At 46.3% G+C, this 20,960-nt stretch overlaps 1 protein-coding gene across 1 annotated transcript; it reads right to left on the bottom strand.

The window, feature by feature from the left end:
* Nucleotides 1–475: 475 nt before the first annotated feature.
* LOC130142276 (inositol 1,4,5-trisphosphate receptor-interacting protein-like 1) lies at nucleotides 476–1,885 on the bottom strand. Its single transcript, XM_056324323.1, has one exon. The coding sequence runs from the start codon at nucleotides 1,883–1,885 to the stop codon at nucleotides 914–916; it is 972 nt and encodes a 323-aa protein (XP_056180298.1). The 3' UTR covers nucleotides 476–913.
* Nucleotides 1,886–20,960: the final 19,075 nt, after the last annotated feature.

Raw genomic sequence — 20,960 nt, 5'->3', positions numbered from 1 at the left:
GCACGGGGGCTGGAAGGAAGGTCCAGGGCCCGTCAGCTTGAGCCCAGGGAAGCTTATGGAGCAGATCATCTTGAGTCCCATCACATGGCACGTACAGGACAGCCAGGTGATCAGGCCCAGCCAGCATGGGTTTGTGATAGGCAGGTCCCGTTGGACTGGCCTGATCTCCTTCTATGACAAGGTGACCCGCTTAGTGGATGAGGGAAGGACTGTGGATGTTGTCTACCCGGACTTTAGCACAGCCTTTGACACCGTCTCCCACAGCATTCTCCCGGAGAAACTGGCTGCTCGTGGCTTGGACAAGTGAACTCTTTGCTGGGTTAAAAGCTGGCTGGACAGCTGAGCCCAAAGAGTCAATGAAATGTGCAGTGAAACCGCAGAGTTCTTCAAAAGACACACAGGCCAAGCTGCAAATGGACACCCAGACAGAGCATCCAGTGTATTCCATAGGCACACTCAGACAGCTCTTTCCAACAGGATGGGTGGTCCCATGCTGTTACAGGTGATAACAGGAGCCTCAGCTGCAGTGGCATCTCCAGCTGGACCGGCGGACATTCCCCACACGCCGGTGATGCTGAGCTCCCCTCGGGCGGTGTCATGTCCGTGCCCAGCTTGCTCAGAGCTGCGGCACGCACTCCCCAGGCGGTCTCTGGGGTGAGCAGATTCTCTGTGCCAGTGTCCGCAGTTGTCCCTCGGGCCCCACCGTTGAGAGATGAGAGGAGATCCTCAGGGTCGCAGGCACGGGTGGAAAAGCCTGTGACCACCAGGAGACGGGTGCAGAGCTGCAGACCTCTGAGGTGGAAACTGTCCTGCTGGGTGCGCCTTGCCATGTTCCTGCAAAGCAGCATCTCGACAGCAGCGTGGCTCTCTGGCCGTGGCGTGCTGCTGGTGAAGCTGGCCTCCCTCCGCCTACTCAAGGCTCAGCCTGGCTGTCCTGCCACACCGCAAAAATCATTTCAGTGCAGATGTCCATCTTGGAGGCGGTTGTCAGCTGGAACCTGCAGGACTGGGAGGAGGGCAGCAGCGTTAGCTGGCAGTGGCGCGACTCAGGCAAAAGCAGCCAGGCTGTTTTTACTAGCATTTGGGTCCAGCAGACGATTTTCTCCACGTCTAGGCAGGAGTGTGTGCAGAGGGTGTGGAGGAGGGGCGACCTCTGGTCCCTCGGCAGCTGGTCCTCGGGGTGGTGGAGAAAGCACAGTGTGTCTCCCAGCAGCTGCTGCCTCAAGCACACGCACTCCAGCCCCACACGGATGCTGGGCTGCTCTTCTGGCAGCTGCCCCGTGGTGTCCGGCTCCAGGGTGAAAGAGTGCCCGGGGGGTGGCCACAGGAACACAGGCAGGCGGTAGGTGATGCTGTTCCCGTGCACACTCCAGGTTTCATGGGCACCCTCCTCCCCAGTGGCTGGGTACAGCTCTGGCATGAAACTCCTCTTGCACAGTATCTGGCAGACCTTAAGGAGGTCACCCACCAGCTCCTTCAGGGCCTCGCACGTGTCAGGCAGCTCCTGCATTGGCGGTGGGGTGGACACAGCCATAGAGCTGACACCGCTGTGTGCACCATGGAGGTCTTCCTCCTCCCTGTCATCCTCCTTTCTGTCCTGCTCACTGCGGCTGCCAGAGGCAAGCTTCATTTTCCTGACCAGCCAGCAGACGCTAGTGAGCAGCACCAGGGCCCCCGCAACAGTCCAAAGCGGCCACTGCTGCAACGCGGGAAGGAACGTGCCCCTGCTCCGGTCAACCTCCTGCATCACCCGAGTCGTCTGCTCATCCAGATACGCCTTACGCTGCCGCATCCGCTCGTCCGTGGCCGTATCTCTGTGGTGAAGGCCCTTCTGCACGGGCTGCATGGCCAGTATAGCCAGGATGAGGGCGATTGCCGCAGCCATGGCCTAGAGGAGGTGGGAGAAAAGGGGGCTGAGCAGGGCTGGGTGGGAGGGAGCGTGGGGCTGGGGGAGCGGGGCAGGAGCCGGCTGGAGCTGGGGGCCGGTAGGAGAGGGGGTGATGGAGGTGCGAGGGAGCAAGGGCAGGGTTTGTGAGCACTGTACCGGCGGGAGCCGCGGGCTGTCCCCATAGAGTCTCCCGAGGCCCCATCCCTGCCACAGGACAGCGTCCCATGGAGCCACGGGCACGCGTCCCATCCCCAAAGCCGCTCTGGGCACCTGCCCCCAGCGGGAGCCCCCAGCAGCTCTGCCCCAGCCCCGAGGGCGGTACCGTGCCCTGCCCTGAGGGGCTCGCCTCTCGCTCTGGGTTAGAAAGGCCCTGGGCATCTGCCCCGTCCCCCACCCAGCCCAGCCTTCCCCCTGCATGCTGCACTCACCGAGCGCCGAAGGCAAACTGCAGTGGGGCTGCCTGGTGATGTCCCTGAAGACAGCTCCCATTGTGACACATCCTCGGTGATGTCACAGCCGCTGGGACAGCATCACCCACCCAGCAAGCTCCAGCCTTCGTCCCCACCGCCCGACTCAACGGGTCCTGGGCATCGCACCAAGAACAAAGCAGCCTGGCGGGAGCAAGTCCCCAGGGGCTTCTTGACCAAGGGAGCAGACACCCCCCAAAACTGAAATGAAGACGGGGACTGCAGGTGGATGTCCCTGACTTATGTAGAGAGGTGCAAAGTTTTCTGGGCCGGGTGGTCTGACTTCGAGCTGTCTTGAAAAGAGGAGCTAGGAGCCCTTGGGCAGAGACAAAACTCCTCCTCCCTGTGCTCCTCTCGGATTCCTTCTGGCGGGGCAGGACTGAGCCCTGCAGACACTGACGGTTAAGCCAAATGCGAATTGTGTCCCTGGTGCAGGTGGGAAAGATCCTGCGGCTCCTGTCTCTGGTTACCAAGTTGCCCCCTGCAAGGGCAAGCGAAGGAGCTGGAGAGGCCACTCTGGGGACCGCGTCTCTCCGCTCCCCTGAGATATTTCCATGGTTCAGGACAGCCCTCTGTACAGCGTGCTGCATCTTGCTTCCCAGAAACGTGGCCTGTACTGCATGAGTGCACGCCCTGAGACCCAGACAGCTCAAAAGCTTTCTTTAGCATTGCTGAATATCCACCAAGACCGACATGGGTGCCGTGTTTCTGTCTGTTCAGCATGTGCAGGACTGTACATCTGATGGGCCTCCCGTCCAAAGCCTTCTGGAGGTGAAAAGAGGGAGGGAATTGTGCCCCAGAGTCCCTTTCTGTGTCAAGCTTCTTGTTGAGGTGATGGGGACCTGAGGTCCCAAGTGGAGGGAACCTAGAATCATGGAATCATTTAGGTTGGAAAAGACCCTTGGGATCAACAAGTGCAGCCATAAACCCAACACTGCCAAGTCCACAGTAAACCGTGTCCCCAAGTGCCACCTCTACACGTCTTGTAAATACCTCCAGGGATGGTGACTCAAGCACTTCCACTGGGCAGCCTGTTCCAATGCCTGAGCACCCTTCCAGTGAAGAAATTTTCCCCAACAGCCACTGTCATCCTCCCCTGGCACAACCTGAGGCCATTTCCTCTCATCCTGTTGCTTGTTGCTTGAGACAAGAGACCGACACCAGCTTTGCTACCGCCTCCTTTCCGGTAGTTGTGGAGAGTGAGAAGGTCCCCGCTGAGCCTCCTTTACTCCAGGCTAAACAACCCCAGTCCCCTCAGCCGCTTCTCGTAAGAATTGTGCTCCGGACCCATCAGCAGCTCCGTTGCCCTCCCCTGGACACGCTCCAGCACCTCTGTGTCTTCCTCGTCCTGAGGGGCCCACAGGTGAACACCGTAGTCGAGGCGCAGCCTCACCAGTGCCAAGTACAGGGAGATGGTCGCTGCCCTGGTCCTGCTGGGCACACGGTTTTGGATACAAGCCAGGATGCCCTTGGCCTTCCTGGCCACCTGGGCACGCTGCCGGCTCGTATGCAGATGGCCGTCTTCTTCCCCAGGCCCTTTTCTGCTGGGCAGCTTGGCAGCCGCTCTGCCCCCAGCCTGCAGCGCTGCGTGGGGTTGGTGTGACCCCAGCGCAGGCCCCGGCACTGAGCCTTGTTGAAGCGCACACACTTGGCCTCGGGCCATCGCTCCATTCTGTCCAGGTCCCTCTAGAGAGCCTCCTGCCCTCAAGCAGATCAGCACTCCCACTCAACTTGGTGGTGTCTGCAAGCTTAGTGAGGGTGCACTCGACCCTCTCGTCCAGATCATCGATGAAGATATTAAAGAGAACTGGCCCCAGTGCTGAGCCCTGGGGAACACCACTTGTGACTGGTCACCAGCTGGTAACCCCATCTGCTACCACCCTTTGGGCTCAGCTGTCCAGCCAGCTTTTAACCCAGCAAAGCGTTCGCTTGTCCAAGCCACGAGCACGGGGGCTGGAAGGAAGGTCCAGGGCCCGTCAGCTTGAGCCCGGGGAAGCTTATGGAGCAGATCATCTTGAGTCCCATCACATGGCACGTACAGGACAGCCAGGGGATCAGGCCCAGCCAGCATGGGTTTGTGATCGGCAGGTCCCGTTGGACTGGCCTGATCTCCTTCTATGACAAGGTGACCCGCTTAGTGGATGAGGGAAGGACTGTGGATGTTGTCTACCCGGACTTTAGCACAGCCTTTGACACCGTCTCCCACAGCATTCTCCTGGAATGCTCTCTCTTCCTGTCCTCTTTCTCCTATGTATTACTTGCTTGAGCAATATAGGCAAAAGGAACTGTGTCAGGTGAGGAGTACCAAGGGCCCTCAACAGTTAGTGGTTGTACAGTTCCGGTGGCATGAAAGAACTGTGCAAAGGAAGGCTTTCTGGGCTGTGCTAAAACTGTGTAGCATCATTTCAGCTGTTGAGAAATTTATTGACAGATCACTAAGTGCTTATATTTTAATGTCCAGAGGCAGATTTAGAGTTGAGTCAGCAGAAGGTGACTGCTCCTCTTCATCAGGGAGACTAGCAGACTTTGGAAGTTCTAGGAAGGCAGCAGATGCTATATCTTATCTCTGTCTGTGGTCTGTGACCTCAAGGTGTAGGTAGTGATTGTGCCCAGCAGTGACAAATGCCTGCCAGCCGTCTTTGTCATTTGAGTGACTCATTCTGCAAGGAGAAAATAGGACTTAGGGCACCATTTTTTGCCTGCTTTTCTTTTAAGGTGCCTGATCCAGCTGATAGTGAGTCTTTTCCATTGATTTTGGGAAGAATTGACCCTAGGAGTCTTTTTTGCTTCCCATTTCTTTATACTGCATAAGAATATAGGACTGGAAATGACCCTGTGTGCATCAGTGATTGTCCTTTACTATTATAGACAGGGTATAATTAATGACTTTCAAATCCTAATCCTCAGGGAGGTGCCTGTCCCTGGGGATGGCCTGACCTGGTGCCTCCAGCTGCCCTGCCATTGGGCTGTTGCTGTGATGGAGAGACGGGACGCAGCCTGATGCAAGCAAATGTCGATTTATTGTATAGAACACGGGTATATATACTTTCAGTAATCGTGCATTTTAAACAGATTGGTTCTTTTGAGCTAAGCATTGCATACTAGGCAATCCCCGACTGGTGGTTAACTACCAATCAACAGCAAGGTGTTATCTTTCCTTGCGCCATCCTTGGCGCCATCCGTCCCCCACTAATTGTCAGCTGATTGCCACGCATGGTCCTAGTTTCCAGCCCGCTCTGCAGGCTGTCGAGGCTCTGGCCTGATGCCTCTCCTGTGGATCTCCTACCTGCCCTCACTGTTCCCTGACATCTTTTTTGCATCTTCTATTGCACCTGGAAGGTTGTTTCAGAAGCTCAGTTTACTTCTTATGCAAAGCTTTTTTCTAATTCTCCCCTAAAGCTATTTATTGTGAGTTTGTAATTATTAATGACAAATTGTTCTTTCACTTTGACAGAATTTTCCTTTCATAACAATGCAACAATGCATTTGTAATCAATGATCAAATAATTTCTTAGTGCTCCTTTGCTGGATTAAATAAGCCAAGCCCCCTTTATGTGATAGGATATCCAAATTCATTCTGGCCATCTTTCAGCTTGTGTCCTTCTCATTGGAATGATACACAGCAGAAGCCCTTCACACAATAACATCGGTATTTACATATCTCTGCTTGAAGTACTGTAATTAACACATCCAAGGATTGCTTTTCCCTTTTCACAGTTGCCCTTCATTGGCAGTCTGAAGTATCTTGTTATTTAGTACATCGAGATTCCAGCTTACAACAGCGGTTTGTGCAGTTTGTGTTGTAAGTGCCCAAGGGCACAAATGTCCATTGTGTACCTGTGATCTCCTCTTTATTCTCTTATACTTGACAAGAAATGGGAGAATGAAGAAAGCGAAGAGTATAAACAGCAAACTCTCCAGAAGTGGTGAGTTTAGGAAAATGACACAATATCTTAGGGAAGGCTAAGCTATAATTTTGATCTGTGCACTGTAAAAATATCAACATAGTTTAAAGACAATATTTTATGACCTAAGGGGATGATTGTAACTGTCTGGAGACCACCCGTGGGCCTCCGGTGCTGCAGGCTGTGGAGAGACACTTGGTTCTGTACAAGTGATATCTCACATTAGTCAGTGCATGAATAAGCACTGACTAGCAAGCCCATCTTCCTGAGCTTTTCAAGTCTCCTTTTTTTGCATAAATGTCATTTCATAACTGGCATCTTAGTAATTTCAATAAGCATCTTAATGGTTCTTAGCCAGACACTGTGTACAGGATTGCTGCCATTCATTCACCGCAGTGCAGAAGCAATAACTTTTACGAAATAATGAAACAGCACACAATTTTTAATTTAGTACAGAATGCTTTTCGTGCACACATAAGAAACACTCCAGATAAACTCGAATAATTATTTTTTTATGTGCACCAAAGGACCTTTGAAATTTCGGTTAACATTTGTTTTCCAGGAGTTCCTATGGCAACACACCTGTGCAAGGTAGTAACTTCAATAACAGAGTTCAGTATTTGAAGACTCCAAGTAATGAAGCAAGGCATGCTTTAGGCCAGTTTGTTCATCCAAAGTGCTCTTTTTTTCTGCTTTTACATGAGGCATCCCAGGTCAGACAGCACAAGTACAGAGCCCTTTTTGCATATTGAAGGGGAAATTCAGACATTAGAAGTTTCCTTAAATGGCAAGACTGAGGTGCTAGTCTCTTTAGGAAAAAAGAAGAGGTACTTCCTACACTAAAGTCTTGGAAAAACAACTTATTACATTAATGATGACACTAATAACTCCTGAATTCTAAGGCTTTGTGTACATTCCTCTCACTATATCGGGATTCTCCTGTGACATTCTTCGCACCTGTAATGCCTCCAGTAATCCTCACTTAATAGCTAACTGTCATTTCCACACAGTCTCTTATACATTACCTAAGTACAGCTGTCCAGTATGGAGCTGTCTTGGTGCTGTTTGGCTTTTGGCAAGGCAAACAGAAGGCTGTTGAGTTTATATTGGGGCCATTCCTTGAGGAACACTGATTTAGATTGCTTTCCTCTCCCTAAAGACAATTATATTCCTACAGGTTTCATGACAACTGGTGAACTTTGTAGGAACTTAATTATCTTTGAGTCTATAATTCTTTGTCAAACCTGACTGATACTAGACAACAGCTTACAAATTATAAGAGGGACTGATGGATGGATGGATGAATGGATGTACACTACAGTCACAAAAGCCCTGTTTTTGAGGAAACAAGAATGCAATGATGGGTTGCTTCAGGCAAATGTTCAAAGTCTAAAAATGCAGCCTTGTCTCTTCCAAAGGGAAATGCTTTACTTTTTGGTTGTTTACATTTAAGTAATAGAAAACAAGTCTGCCCCAATGTATCATTAATAAAAATAAATTGTAAATCCCCATTAATAATTTTAACAAAAATAGAGGTAGTCAAATGTAACAACTCCTTTTGACATTTTGTGGGAACAGGCATTACAGTTTCTCCAGTCTGGGGAAAAGAAATATATGATTGAGTCATGCACAGACATTTGGGGTGTGAAAGTTACTACTGCTGTGGTAACATTGCGTACTAGTGGAGAAAGGGCCTTGAGAGAAGAGGGGAGAGTCTTGAAGAGAAAGAGGAAAGAAAGGCAGATTTCCTGGGGGTTCTCAGTGTTTGTGTGAGTGCTATGTATCTGTGTGTCTGAGCATGTCTATATGTGTATGTCTGTATCTCATATACATGTGCTCTGTGTGCATGTGCCTACTAGGAATACATCTTCAGCCTCACTACTGGCTGGACCTGGACATACGCAACTGCCGCAGCCTTGCCTCTCTGGGGCTGTTAGATCCAGCATGATATATTGTCTTCTAACAGTGATACTTAGCCTACAGATTATAATACTTTCAAATTATAGAGCTGGTCTGTACCCAGTGAATTATATTGAAACCTGGATATGTTGCAGCACTGCCTTAGCACTCTGGAAGATTTCTATAGCATACACAACCTCTATTTAGATGTTTAATTTCCTAAGTGAAGGAAAACAGTAGGGTGGTTATGGTTTCCCAAAGAGAGACAAGCCATTATTAAAGGAACATTTATAAAAGGTGTATTGTGACTGTGCAGATATATTTTCTAGGAAAAATTATTGAAGAGGACCAAAACACAACACCTCTACATTTTGTGTAACAGCATTTTTTGGTCTTTGATGTAGACAGACACTATCTGATATGCCTCCCACATTCCAGAAAGCCTGAATACTCTGGGGGAGTGGGCAAAGGCGATGCTGATGCGCAAGCAAGCACCAGGGAGAAACAGTTCTTGCTTCTGACTTGCTTTCAGCTTACTCTCAGGGCCTTTCTACCAGAGGTAAAGGATTTTTTTGTAATTATTTTTTAGAACTGTTTTCTTTACAGATCTATGAGATTAATGGCAAGTGTCAGTCAATGTAGAAATGAGTCCAGGGTCATCTGAAATTGTGCCATAGTCTAAAAATTAAAGGCATTTCTCTTTTTTCTTTTTTTTTCTTTCTTTTTTCTTCAGAAAGCAGTCATGCAATATTAACTTCAGCCTAGTGGAACTGTCTGTATGTGAGTGAGGGGACTGAGAAATGCAGGTGATGCAAGAATGTGAAGTGTGTCTGATTCAGACAGGTGCCAAGAACACAGAGCTGAGTGTACATGCTTGGGAAGCTGCAGCTGTGCCACAAAGTCAGTGTAAATCTGAGGGAACTGGTTTCCTCTCTGTGTACTGGGCTAAGGCTTTTCTGCAGGAACCACAGTTTCTGTAGACACTCCTGATTAAGCATGTAACTGTCTTGCAGGTGTTCCGCTGGCAGCAAAGCACCGTAGGCTGAAAACATGGGATTTCTTCTGTGTTTTAAAGTCATCAGTCAGGTTCCCTACAGTCATACTGCAGCATTGCGTGGGCTGACATGTTACACCCTCAGGAACCACATAAAAAACCCACAGCCTTTTGGGTTGCATTGAAGATGCATTCTTTGGCCTCTCTGAATGAAGCACAAGAAAGCTTCGCAATGACAGCCACTGGTTCTTGTTTAGGGATGAGGGAAGTACAAGTGTTTGCTTAACTGTGTTACCATGACATTTTGTTCTGGCAAACCAGAATCTCTATAGAAAATCAGACAGAGTTTATCGAAACAAATCCTGTTGGTTAAGCTGACTCATTCCTGCAAAGAAAGAAGTCCCTATGATGACTTCTCTTGTATCTTTCTGGAAACAGTTGAGGGTGCACAGCTAGAGCAGAGATGTTTACTAAATGCCTTCCCTTAGCTGCAGAAATGACTGGAGAAGTCTGCCAGTACTTCAGATCTGGCAAAATTAATGTACTGCATTCTTATATGGATCAACATCAAACACAGCAGCAGCATAGAAGAGGAAAAACATTTTAGGAACCATTTAATGTTACACCAAAACATACACTATGGCATAAGAATTATTTTGAGAATAAGAACAAAAATAAGCATCACAAAACTAAAGATACAGTTTGTGATGCTGCCAAAATGCTTTTCTGCTAGTGCTGCCTGCAGAACAAAGAGCATTAATAAATTAATAAAAGAAAGACTCCATCTGAAAAATTAACAAGAGCATAATGGGATTATCACAGTTTTAGGGAAAACTATCCAAAGGCAAACTTCAGAAGTCCACTGGTACAGCTGGAGAATGCCTGCTTTATATCTCAATACACTTTCTTTGAAAATCGAGATGTGTGACAGGTAATGCCTGCTATGCAGATGATAAATAATGGAACTTTTCTTACAAGGGCTGCAGCAGTCTCTGAGAACAATTATCCTCTGGTGACATCTTATTTATGAAAATCCTAATCCCTGAAAACATAGCTGAAAACTGCAGAAAAACCTCTGAAAACACTGGTGGAAATGTAACTGGGAAATTTCAATGATTTTGACTATCTATCTGTGTCATCACTGTGATAAGAAGCCCTAACTAATGAGATCAGCTGCTTTAGATACCATATACACTGATAGTGAGAGGCAAAGAATTTGCAGCTCAGATAGACAGAGACAAAGGCGAAAAAAGGAGTTGTGGTATTCCTGTTTCACAGAGAGATGAATAAAAGCACAGGGGAATTAAGGAGTTGTGGCACTCTTTCTGTGCTGACAGAAGCAAGCTTGCTCCCTCTTGTGTGCCAGGCTATCCAGAAGCTGAGGTAGCTGCACTAACATGGAGCTGAATCTCAATGCAGCTTGTGAATTTGAAAGCTGCTGTTAGGCTCCCCTTGAAGCCATCTTTCCGTCAGACTGACAAGCCCAACTCCCTCAGCCCTTCGTCTTAGGGCAGGTGCTACAGCCCCAGACCTCCTTCGTGACCCTCATTTGGGATGCCTCATCTATCTATCTGGTAGTAGATGACCCAAAATTGGACACAATAAAATCTCTTTCACGTTCTTTGGATTTAGAAACGCACCATTTTCAGTTAAAGAAATTCCTTCTACTGAAGTAATCTTCAGAAGGTAGGTGAGAACTGCAGTATGAAACCGTAAGTTTCAGTGCTTTGCAGGGTACAAAAATCTAGTTAATCAGATCTTGAAGTTACTTGTTTTTAAGAATCATTCAATACCTCAAGAAAGGTTTATGGTTTCTAAGACCAGAGTTTCTAAAGATATACATTCTCTGTATTGGAGCAAACTTCAACCTCTAATTCCTGAGGATTCAATGGAAGTATTTCCTGGAGTTCAGTAATTCTCTAATCATCAAGAGCATCACTATTTTCTACCTTCTTAGAAAAAACTGGCTAGTTGGATGCTCCACTAATTTAATACAGATTTTTTTCCTGTCCCAGACATGGTACTCCACCTCCTAGCTGTGTAGGATTGTTTCCTATTTTTAATTGACTAGCATTTTAATAGTGCAACCTTAATAACTATTTCCAATCCTCTGGCTACATCTGGGTCAGTATGAGAGAGAAAAGAGGAATTTTCTTTGCACCATACTGAAGGATAATAAATCTTTAACCCACGTGTGAGCGAAGCAGGGACCAATGAAATGCTGGTATGACTGAAGAAGGTCCTTCCTTACTCTCACAGAAAAATGTGAGGCATGTGGAGTGTGAAGAGGATGCTGCCCGGTGGCTCCCCAGCAACAGCACGTGTGAAACTGGGACAATGGGAGGCCCTTCCAGCCTTCCTGCCATCAATGTGCACAGACGGAGATATCTATTGATATATATTTTTACATATACAGACATAATGCAGGAGCAGAATTGTAGGCCTGTGATGTCCCTGCTGGGTGTTGGGGACTTCCCCAAGGAATTGAGGCTTCTCCATAGCCTCTCTTCCTGACTGACCCTCTCTGTACAGGCATCAGTCTGCATCTGAAATTATAGTACTAAAAACAGGCTGAGCAAAAGGGCAGTGTATTTACAGCAACGAGAACAAAAGGCTTATATTCCTAAATACTGCAAATGACAGGCCTCTGCCAGCCGGGCACCACAGCAGCCCTGCAGCGGGAGCCAGCTGTCCCCCCGGGAGACGCGGTGGCAGCGACATCTAGTGTCGAGAGCTCACACAGGAGGTTTCAAACCAGGATCTCTGCTGGGTAGTTCTGCAGGAAACCTATTTTATTTAGGCTTCTTTTCTTCCCAGTCAACTCCCACAAGCTAGGGAGACAAAACTAAATAAATATATAAATATATAAATATAAAAATGTGTACATGTATAAATATATTAATTTTTATTATGTATATGTATATAAAAATAACTTGACACATACCTTAACAATAAAGTCTTTTTACTGTGTGCTCAGCAGAAACGTAGTGTTTTCTGTGGGATTATATGATTCTATGAACTTGAACACCCCGGGAAGAAATGTCTCTGGCACAAGATTTTCCGCTTGCAGTATCACCCCTCTTCTTCCTCCTGTCCTGGAGATGGGCAGACAGTCCAGACAGATTGTCTTGATCCAGTGACATAAAAGTATGTGGATTTCCTGGGAGTTTTACTTTTTAGGGATTATGCCTAAACAGAGTAAAAATGAAAAACTTAATTCAAAAAGTAAAACCAGCAGTTAGACAACTGAGGTCATTGTTCTCCTGCTTATATCTACTTGTCACAGATTTAAAGGCTGTGTAAGCTTGGACATCAGCTTGAGCATTACCTGGGGCTCTTTGCCAGAGGCCCTGATTTCCAAAGCTCATCCCTAGCAATGACCTTGAAGGCTTTTTGCAATGATCAGGATTCCAAGACTCACCATCATCTGCACTTTGGATCTGGTTAAGTAACTGCAGATGTGGAAGGAATTAGAATCACAGAATCATAGAATTATTTAGGTAGAAAAAGACCTTTAAGATCAAGTCCAACCATCCAATTCTTCAGCCACTTATGAATGCTCCTCTATGAAGATGCTCCAGCTGTGAGAATCTCTCTCTAAAAGAAGTCAAAGGCTGGCTTATCTCCTGGATGAGAATACACTTAGGTGTCATTAGTAGAGTACCACTTTGATACACAGATGATGAGAACAGGTCAAAAAAGTGAACTGAAAATAGCTTAGAAGTGTGAACAGCAATGGCAAAGGCATAGAATTCTCCAACATGCATGGATTTTTCTTAATATACAGAGTGACCACAGCTGCCTTATAAAATTTCCTGCTCAAACATATAATTTTTTACAAAAGTTTTGTCAACGTGCAATGAGAAAACATGAAAAATATCAGCCAGTTATGGTCTAGAGTGACACAACAAAACAGTGAGTTCAGTGAACTAGGAAGGACGCATAAATTCAGTTTTAAATGTTCTTGAAGTCTTAAGGACCCTGTGGCTCAGATTTCAGAGAATGGTATCATTAATCAATGCCTGTCTGCAGGGAGAGTCCTTGTTCAGAATTATAAGATTCAGAGTTTACTCTTACCCACAGCAATCACTCTTAAATATAGAGCCAATTACATATAAAATATTTATAGTCTATCTGCATCCCTTTTTACTAAGACGTGCAGATATTCCAGTAGGTTTGATGTTTTTTGAACTGGTGCTCATTCACTTGCCAGTTTCATCCCTGCTCATTTTGTCTCCTTGGATCTTAGGCTGGGTTTTAGGAATTTCTGCCCTTACCATACAAAACTGGTGAGTTCATTCCCAGGGGGTATTCCTGGTACCCCCAGGAGTGTACACCAGGCTTCCTGGAGGCAAGAAGTAACAGAGATTTTCTCTCTGAAGCAATTGCTCAATAACTCCTGTTAACTGTTATTCCTTACAGGCCATAACAACAATGCAAACAATTTTTGCCATGCCTGTAAGTAGTTAGCCTTCTCTACTAAGCTGACTGTATCCTTTAAATTCTATTATTAGACCGGCATTACATTCTGTTATTGGTTAGTGGGCTTTGTGCACCCTTTATGGAAATGGCAGTTTCAGGTTTGCTTGGAGAGGTTTTTGTTGCAGCTGCTAATCTAAATGCAGGGTGTGAGGCTGCCTGCTCCATGTGGGTAGGGGACAGTGCTCAGGCAGCACTCAGTTGGCAAGGCACACAGCCGCAGCAATGGTAAGCCCTGTGGCTGAGCACTAGATCAAGGTGGACAGGGGGTTCCTGGAGTCAGGGAAACCTGAACTAGAGGTGAGATCCCTGCCAGGAGCCAGCAGATCTTGCAAGCAAGGCTGACACAGCTTGGGCCTGGCCAGCAGCAGCCACGGCAGATTTACACAGCCCTGGGGAGCGCTGGCAGCCATGGCGTGGGGTGGCAGTTGGTGCGGCAGGGCGTGCAGGGAGGACCCGGCACCCTGCTTGTAGGCCCACAGCCCAGGGAAGTGCTCTAGGCCTCTGCCAGGGTGGTGGGCACTCATCTCAGAGTTAAAACCAGTGTTTTTACAGAGAAAACCCCTGAGATGTTTGATGCATCCACCCACAAGGAACTGGTAAGGAAGAAGATTTCAGTCCAGGCAGCAGGTTGCAATGGGTGCCCAGAGCCTTCTCCTGGAGAGAAGGTAAGTGCCCGCCTCAGGTGTGCGCAGGCTGATGGTCTGTTACCTCAGGTGGCCGCATTGCAGGGAACAGCTAAAAGGCTGTGCAGTATTAGAGGGGTCAAGATGGAGATAAAGAGGTGGTTACAGACCCATGATCCTGTAGTGGGCACCACAGAGAATGAGGCAGCTTAGACCCTAGTGACCCACAAAAAAGGACTCTGCTTCAGTCTCCATCCTCCAGCATCACAAACAGGAACAGATACAAAGCTTTAACAGCCATAGACTCCCACGAGCAAGGTCTGCATGGAGAAACTACACCAGCAGCACGGCATAGTCACTGCAGAAAGAAACGTTGAGTGCTTGTAGTGGGTGACTCTCCGTTGAGGGGCCCTGAGGCACCACTTGCCTGCCGGCCTGGCAGAGAGTCACGAGAGGGACGCTGCCTGCCGGGAGCTACGGGCCAAGCTGCTGCTGAGATGGTGCCACAGCTTGCAAAGAGCACAGGCTGCTCTCCACTGCTACACCTTCACATGGGCACTAATGACACCGCAAGCCAGAACCTGGGCAGAAGCAAGGGAGATTTTAAAACCCTGGGGATGCATGTGAAAATTTTGGAGCCCAAGTTATTATTTCTCCTGTTTTACCAGTAAGAGGAAAGGGTACAGCCAGAAACAGATGTATAATGGACATAAAATTCTGGCTTTGTGTCTGGTGTTGGTGTAAGAATTTTGGGTGCTATGACAATGGGATGTTCTTTGACTATAGCTTGTTAGGGAGGAATGGGATCCATCTGTCTAGAAGAGACAAGGGAATCTTTGGCACCAGGCTGGCCAGCTTGGTGGGATGGGCTTTAAACTGAAGGACTCGGGGGTAGGGGTCCAAAGTGGCAACGCTCACACCGTTGGGTCCAGCTGGGGAATAAATCAGGCCAACCAAAGCAGTGATATGTGATCCTTAGCTGCCTCCCAAGATGAGTACCACAAGGCCAGCCACCTCAAGGGGGTGTGTGGCTATGGTAGATCCACTTGCACTCCTGGGAAACCTGCATGCTCGATTATCTCTCTGAAATGCCTGTACGCCAACACACAGAGCATGTGGAATAACCAGGAAGAATTAGAGATCTGCGTGCCATCACAGGGCCATGATCTCATTGCAATTACAGAGACATGGTGGGACAGCTCACATGACTGGGATGCTGTCATGGATGGCTGTGTACTTTTTAGGAAAGACAGACCAGCAAGGAAAGGTGGTGGAGTTCCCTTTTATGTAAGGGAGCAACTGGAATGTATGAGCATCCCTATGAGTAAGAAATCAAGCAAAGGGGGCAAGAGACCTGTATGGGTGAGCAAGGAGCTTCTGGCAAAACAAACAGAAGAAGAAAGTGGAAAAAGAGACAGGCCATTTGGGAAGAATGTAGGAACATTGTCATGACATGCAGGAAGGTGACATGGAAGGCTAAGGTTCCTTTTGAATTTAATCTGGTGAGGCCTATCAATGACAAAAAGAACGGCTTCAAGTGCATCAAAAGGAAAAGGATGACTTGGGAAAATGTGGCGCCACTGCTGAGTGAGGTGGATGCCCTGGTGATGAAGGACACAGAAGGTGGAGTGACTGAATGCCTTCTTTGCTTCAGTCTTTACTGCAAAGGCCAGTCCTCAGGCATCCTAGATCCTGGAGGCAAGAGAGGAAGTCTGCAGAAAGGAAGATTTTCCCCTGGCTGAGGAGGATCACATTACAGATCGCTTAAGCAACTTGACACTCACAGATCCATGGTCCCCAATGGGATGCACCTCTGAGTGCTGAGGGAGCTGGCAGATGTTATTGCCAAGCCACTCTCTGTCATCTCTGAAGGTCATGGAGGACAGGAGAGGTGCCTGAGCACTGGAGGGAAGCCAATGTCACTCTAGTCTTTAAAAAGGGCAAGAAGGAGGACACAGGAAACTAGAAGCTGGTCAGCCTCATCTCCACCCCTGGAAAGGTGATGGAACAGCTCATCCTGGCTGTCATCTCTAAGCATATGGAGGAAAAGGAGGTTATCAGGAGTCATCAACATGGATTCACCAGGGGGAAATCATGGTTGACCAATCTGATAGCCTTCTATGATGGAATGACTGGCTGGGTAGACGAGGGAACAGAAGTGGGTGTTGTCTACTTTACCTCAGCAATGCTTTTGGCACTGTCGCCCATAGCATCCTCACAGGTAAGCTCAGGTAGTGTGGGTTAGAGGAGTGGACAGAGAGGTGGATTGAGAACTGGATGAATGGCAGAGCTCAGAGGGTTGTGATCAGCGGTACAGAGTCCAGCTGGAGGCCAGTAGCTAGTGGTGTTCCCCAGCAGTGAGTACTGGGTCCAGTCACATTCAGTTTATTAACCAGTGACCTGGATGAAGGGACAGAGTGTACCCAAATCAAGTTTGCTGATGATGCAAAACTGTGATGGGTGGATGATACACCAGAATGTTGTGCTGCCATTCAGGAGGTTATACTCCCTTTCTACTCTGCCCTGATGAGGCTGCTTCTGGAGTGCTGTGTCCACTTCTGGGCTCCCCACTTCAAGAGAGACAGGGAACTACTGGAAAGGGTCCAGTGGAAGGCTACAAAGATGAATAGGGGACTGGAGATCTCTGTAATGCGGAAAGGCTGAGAGAGATGGTCTTATTTAGCCTGGAGAAGAGACGACTGAGAGGGGATCTTATCAATGTAATCAAATATCTTAAAGGAAAATTTCAGGAGGATGGGGCCAGACTCTTTGCAGTAGTGCCCAGCGACAGGACAAGGGGCAATGTGCACAGAGTGCAATGCAGAAAGTTCCATCTGAATATGAGGAAAATTTTCTTTACTTTGAGGGTGGCAGAGCACTGGAACAAGCTGCCCAGAGAGGTCCTGAAGTCTCCTTCTCTGGAGACATTCAAAACCTGCCTGGATGTGTTTGTGCCACCTCCTGTAGGTGCACTTGCTTTGGCAGGGGGTTGGGCTAGATCAGGGGTCCTCAAACTATGGTCTGCGGAGTGGATACAGCCCCCCAGGGTCCTCAATCCGTCCCCTTGTATTTACAGAACCCCCCTGCCCGCCCCCCCCGCCCCTGACCGGGGGTTGGGGGGAAACCAAGCAGCCGCAGATGACTGCCTGCCACTTCATCCGCACGCTGGCCCCCTGTTTAAAAAGTTTGAGGACCCCTGGACTAGAAGATCTCCAGAGGTCCCTTCCAACCCTCACCATTGTGTGATCCTGTGACATAAATTTTTTCATTCCTACTGCAATCAGAAGGTTATGAGAACTCTTGTCTTGGCTCCTGTTTGCAGGTAGGTATGAGATTTCTCCCCTAAACTGTGCTACAGCTGTTGCTGCCAGCCATAAACTTCTGGGTGGCATTATTTGGATAGTTGAAAAGGAGATGTGTCTGCTTAGCCTTGGTCCATAGTGAAGAGAGTAATGACAGCTTTGTCAAATGTATTCCCCTATGTAATTTTACTTGTTAATTCTAAATTAATTCAGGTTTCCAAGTTATCCTGAAAAGAATGGGACAGTGGTGTCTTTTAAGTTTTATTGTAGGGAGAAATGTCAGAATTATATTCACTAATGCATAGTAATATACTGTATGTCTTAAAAGCACCCCTCCAGAAGGCAGATTAAGACATCGAAGTGTTACTAGTCGTATTTCACTGAATGAGAAACAAGTTTGCTTAATTCTTTTTCTAAGTATTTGCTTCTGTTCTTCTATGATTTTTTTACAATTTATTTTTATCTTAAACAATTAGACAGCAATAGTTATTAGCTAATAAAATCTGCCTTATAGGAACATCCTAAAATACAGTTTCCTACTATACATACATGCACTCCAACTTTTTTACTGTTTGTGAATTTTCTTGTAACTAACACTTTCTTATTATTTCATATATAAGATTTCATATATAAGATTTTCCGGGTTTTTAGACTGAAATTCTAGGAATACAAAAATCTCAGATCAGAGAAGTAAAGGCTTAAGGTGAAAAGATTCCTGCTAATTTTGCAAAATAAACAAATGTAAGAGAAGAAAACGGCAGATCAAAAATACCAGAGCTCTAAGAATTGACAAGTCTTTAAATACTCAAAAAGCTGAGGTACATGAATGTAATGTGAAGCAAGCACCATCTTGCTGGTCAGCAGTGAAGACCTTGAAGACACGTATGTGCTTTAAATATAAACTGCAGAAACTGTTTTACCCTGTAGAAAAGGATGCTTGCAAAAGGCAGCGGAAATATGAAGGTATCTGGGAAGGATCCAGGCAGTCCACAGAGCCAGTCCACAGCTTGGGCCAAAGAGAGAAAATGTTCTGGAGGAAAGAAAGAAGTTTCTGGTATGATGCTCAACTCATCTTTTTATGTGTTAACTCTGAACAACTTCTTCAAATATTTTAGTTACAAGTTTTTCACTGGTGAATCACGAATACATGCCTGTCCTTGCATCGTGTGTCCAGCGCTGCGCTGCAGACCATCCCTGGCATGACTCCCTGACAGCTCAGGCTTAACACTGGTAATACCAAGCTTCTGATTTCTTGCCCTTAATCTTCTCGCTGCTGCCTTTCTCCATCGCTGCTGACAGCAGCTTCATCCTGTCACTCAGGCTCAGAACATGAAGTAAGGACTCCTCTATATCCTGACTTGGCTATGAATGTCTTTCTGCTCCTTCCCTCCACTCAATAAAATACGGGTTAACCACACCTGTTGTCCTTCAGGAATCTTTCCTCCCTCACTGTAACTTCTTTCCTCGCAGCCTCACTGGGAACTGTCTCTTTCCACTCATCACTCAAAACACAACACGCTGCTACACCTGCCACTGTTCCTTATTTTTACTCATTTCCAGTAGCTGATTTAAATGTTTCTTCTTTGTCTTGAAGGCCCTCATAGCTCCATCTCATTCAGCAGTCTGATCTTTTGTCTTACCTTGCTCCAGTAATGGCTCCAGTCTTTTCTCTGGGCTGTTTTCTTCCTTTTATTCCTCTCTGCAGGACTTCTTCCATGTTGTATTTTTAGAGCTAGATCTGCTGTCAGGGGCTCAAAGCTGTCATAAAGAGTATTATAATTTCATAAAGTATTTCTGGGAAGCTGACAGACACTGTATAAAACTTCACACACTACTAGTTCTTTAACAAGGTGCTAGTATAAAGGCTTGAATCTCTGATTGGCATCTCCCTCTCTTAACCTATGTCTGTCTTGTAGCACTGCAGGCTTTTCAGACAAGGGCTGGCTCTTACTGTTGTCTCTTTTATGTGCTTAACTGCCATGCCTTGCAAGTAACTTTGTGAGAAATCTGGTAACATACTGCTATAAATTTTAAGATACAAGCTGTATTTTTTTATTATATCGCATATACAAGCAGGCTTTTTCATAGTATTGGGTGACAGATCTTGGTGTGTTGAGATGGCAATTGGGAATGCAGGTGCAGACATCAGGAATGAATTTCAGAATAAATGTCTTACCGCCCAGTTGTTGCTTTGGCAATATCTTTTAATCCCAGGGCTTTTTTTTCTGTAAGTGTTCCAGAAAAGGCACTGGGCAATCTCTTTCTCCCCTGTATGTAGAATACCTTTAAATTTGGGTGAAGTACTTGGATATTTCTTCCCCATAGAATCCATTGTACATGCATCTCATAGCTGGTGATACCTGTGCATTAAGGAAGATGATGCTGCCCATTTGCAGCATGAATGCCAGTATTTTAACTTATTAAAATATTAGTTTTCATCACTTTGCCTATTAGTTGAATGTGAGATGATATGCACATGGTAGAGCCTAGTGACAATTGTAGCACAATGTCCAATTGTGTTCTCCAGTCTAGGAAAGCAAAGCATTAATGTTTTCCTCATCTGTTCTCACTTCCATTGTAGCATTTTGCCGGCCACATAATATTAAAATGCTGACAATCTCAAGCAAAACATGGACTGAATGTTTGTTGCTGTTCTTATTATGCTCAGACAGACTTGCATATGGTTATTTCACCATCACAAACTGAAATAAAACATGCTGATTTAACTGCAACGTTCCCATGTTACTATGCTTGTACTTGTAATGTACCTAGTAAATCCACATTAAATGAAAATTAAGCTGAATGAAAAGTATTTTATTTATATGTTTTGTTTAGAAACAAATAGGAATTTTAGCAACAGCCATGAAAGGCACACAGCTATGGATAGGAAGAATCTGAATCCAGTGCGTGTCTGTAGATATATATATACACACACACAAACACACATATAACATTGATTATATAGAGAGGTTTCTAATAATATATTAGTGTCATGTCTTTTAAAGCAGTAAATAATCAATGAAATATTCATTAGCTGCTGTAATTTAATTATAAAATCCTGGCTTTCCCAGCCTGGTCAGTTCCATTCCTAGAGCAGTATGTGCTGTTTGCTAGAGGCCAGTCAGTAACTGTGAACAATAGGTCTGTCCTTTACAGTACATAAAATATGGAGCTTCCTCTCAGTTAAAAGAGTGCACAGTTTCAATTTGAAACAATTTTGTGGATCTGGACGTATTTCATATCTTCACTTTTCTCTAGTTCTGGAGTTTTTTAAACTTTGTATTTCTCAATATAAAAATGCAGAAAGCATAAGGTACTTGTACACTATCACTGCTGTTGAAAATCAAACAAACCGAAAAGATTTGAACTCTGTGTGTATGACAGAATATATCTGTATTAA

This window comes from Falco biarmicus, chromosome 1, assembly GCF_023638135.1.
Source record: "Falco biarmicus isolate bFalBia1 chromosome 1, bFalBia1.pri, whole genome shotgun sequence".
NCBI lineage: Eukaryota > Metazoa > Chordata > Aves > Falconiformes > Falconidae > Falco > Falco biarmicus.
The sequence above is the reverse complement of the archived record's forward strand: the minus strand, read 5'-3'. Positions and strand labels throughout refer to the sequence as shown.

Excerpts from the sequence above, each read along its gene's own strand:
- LOC130142276 (XM_056324323.1), bottom strand. The coding sequence starts at position 1,885 with ATGGCTGCGGCAATCGCCCTCATCCTGGCTATACTGGCCATGCAGCCC.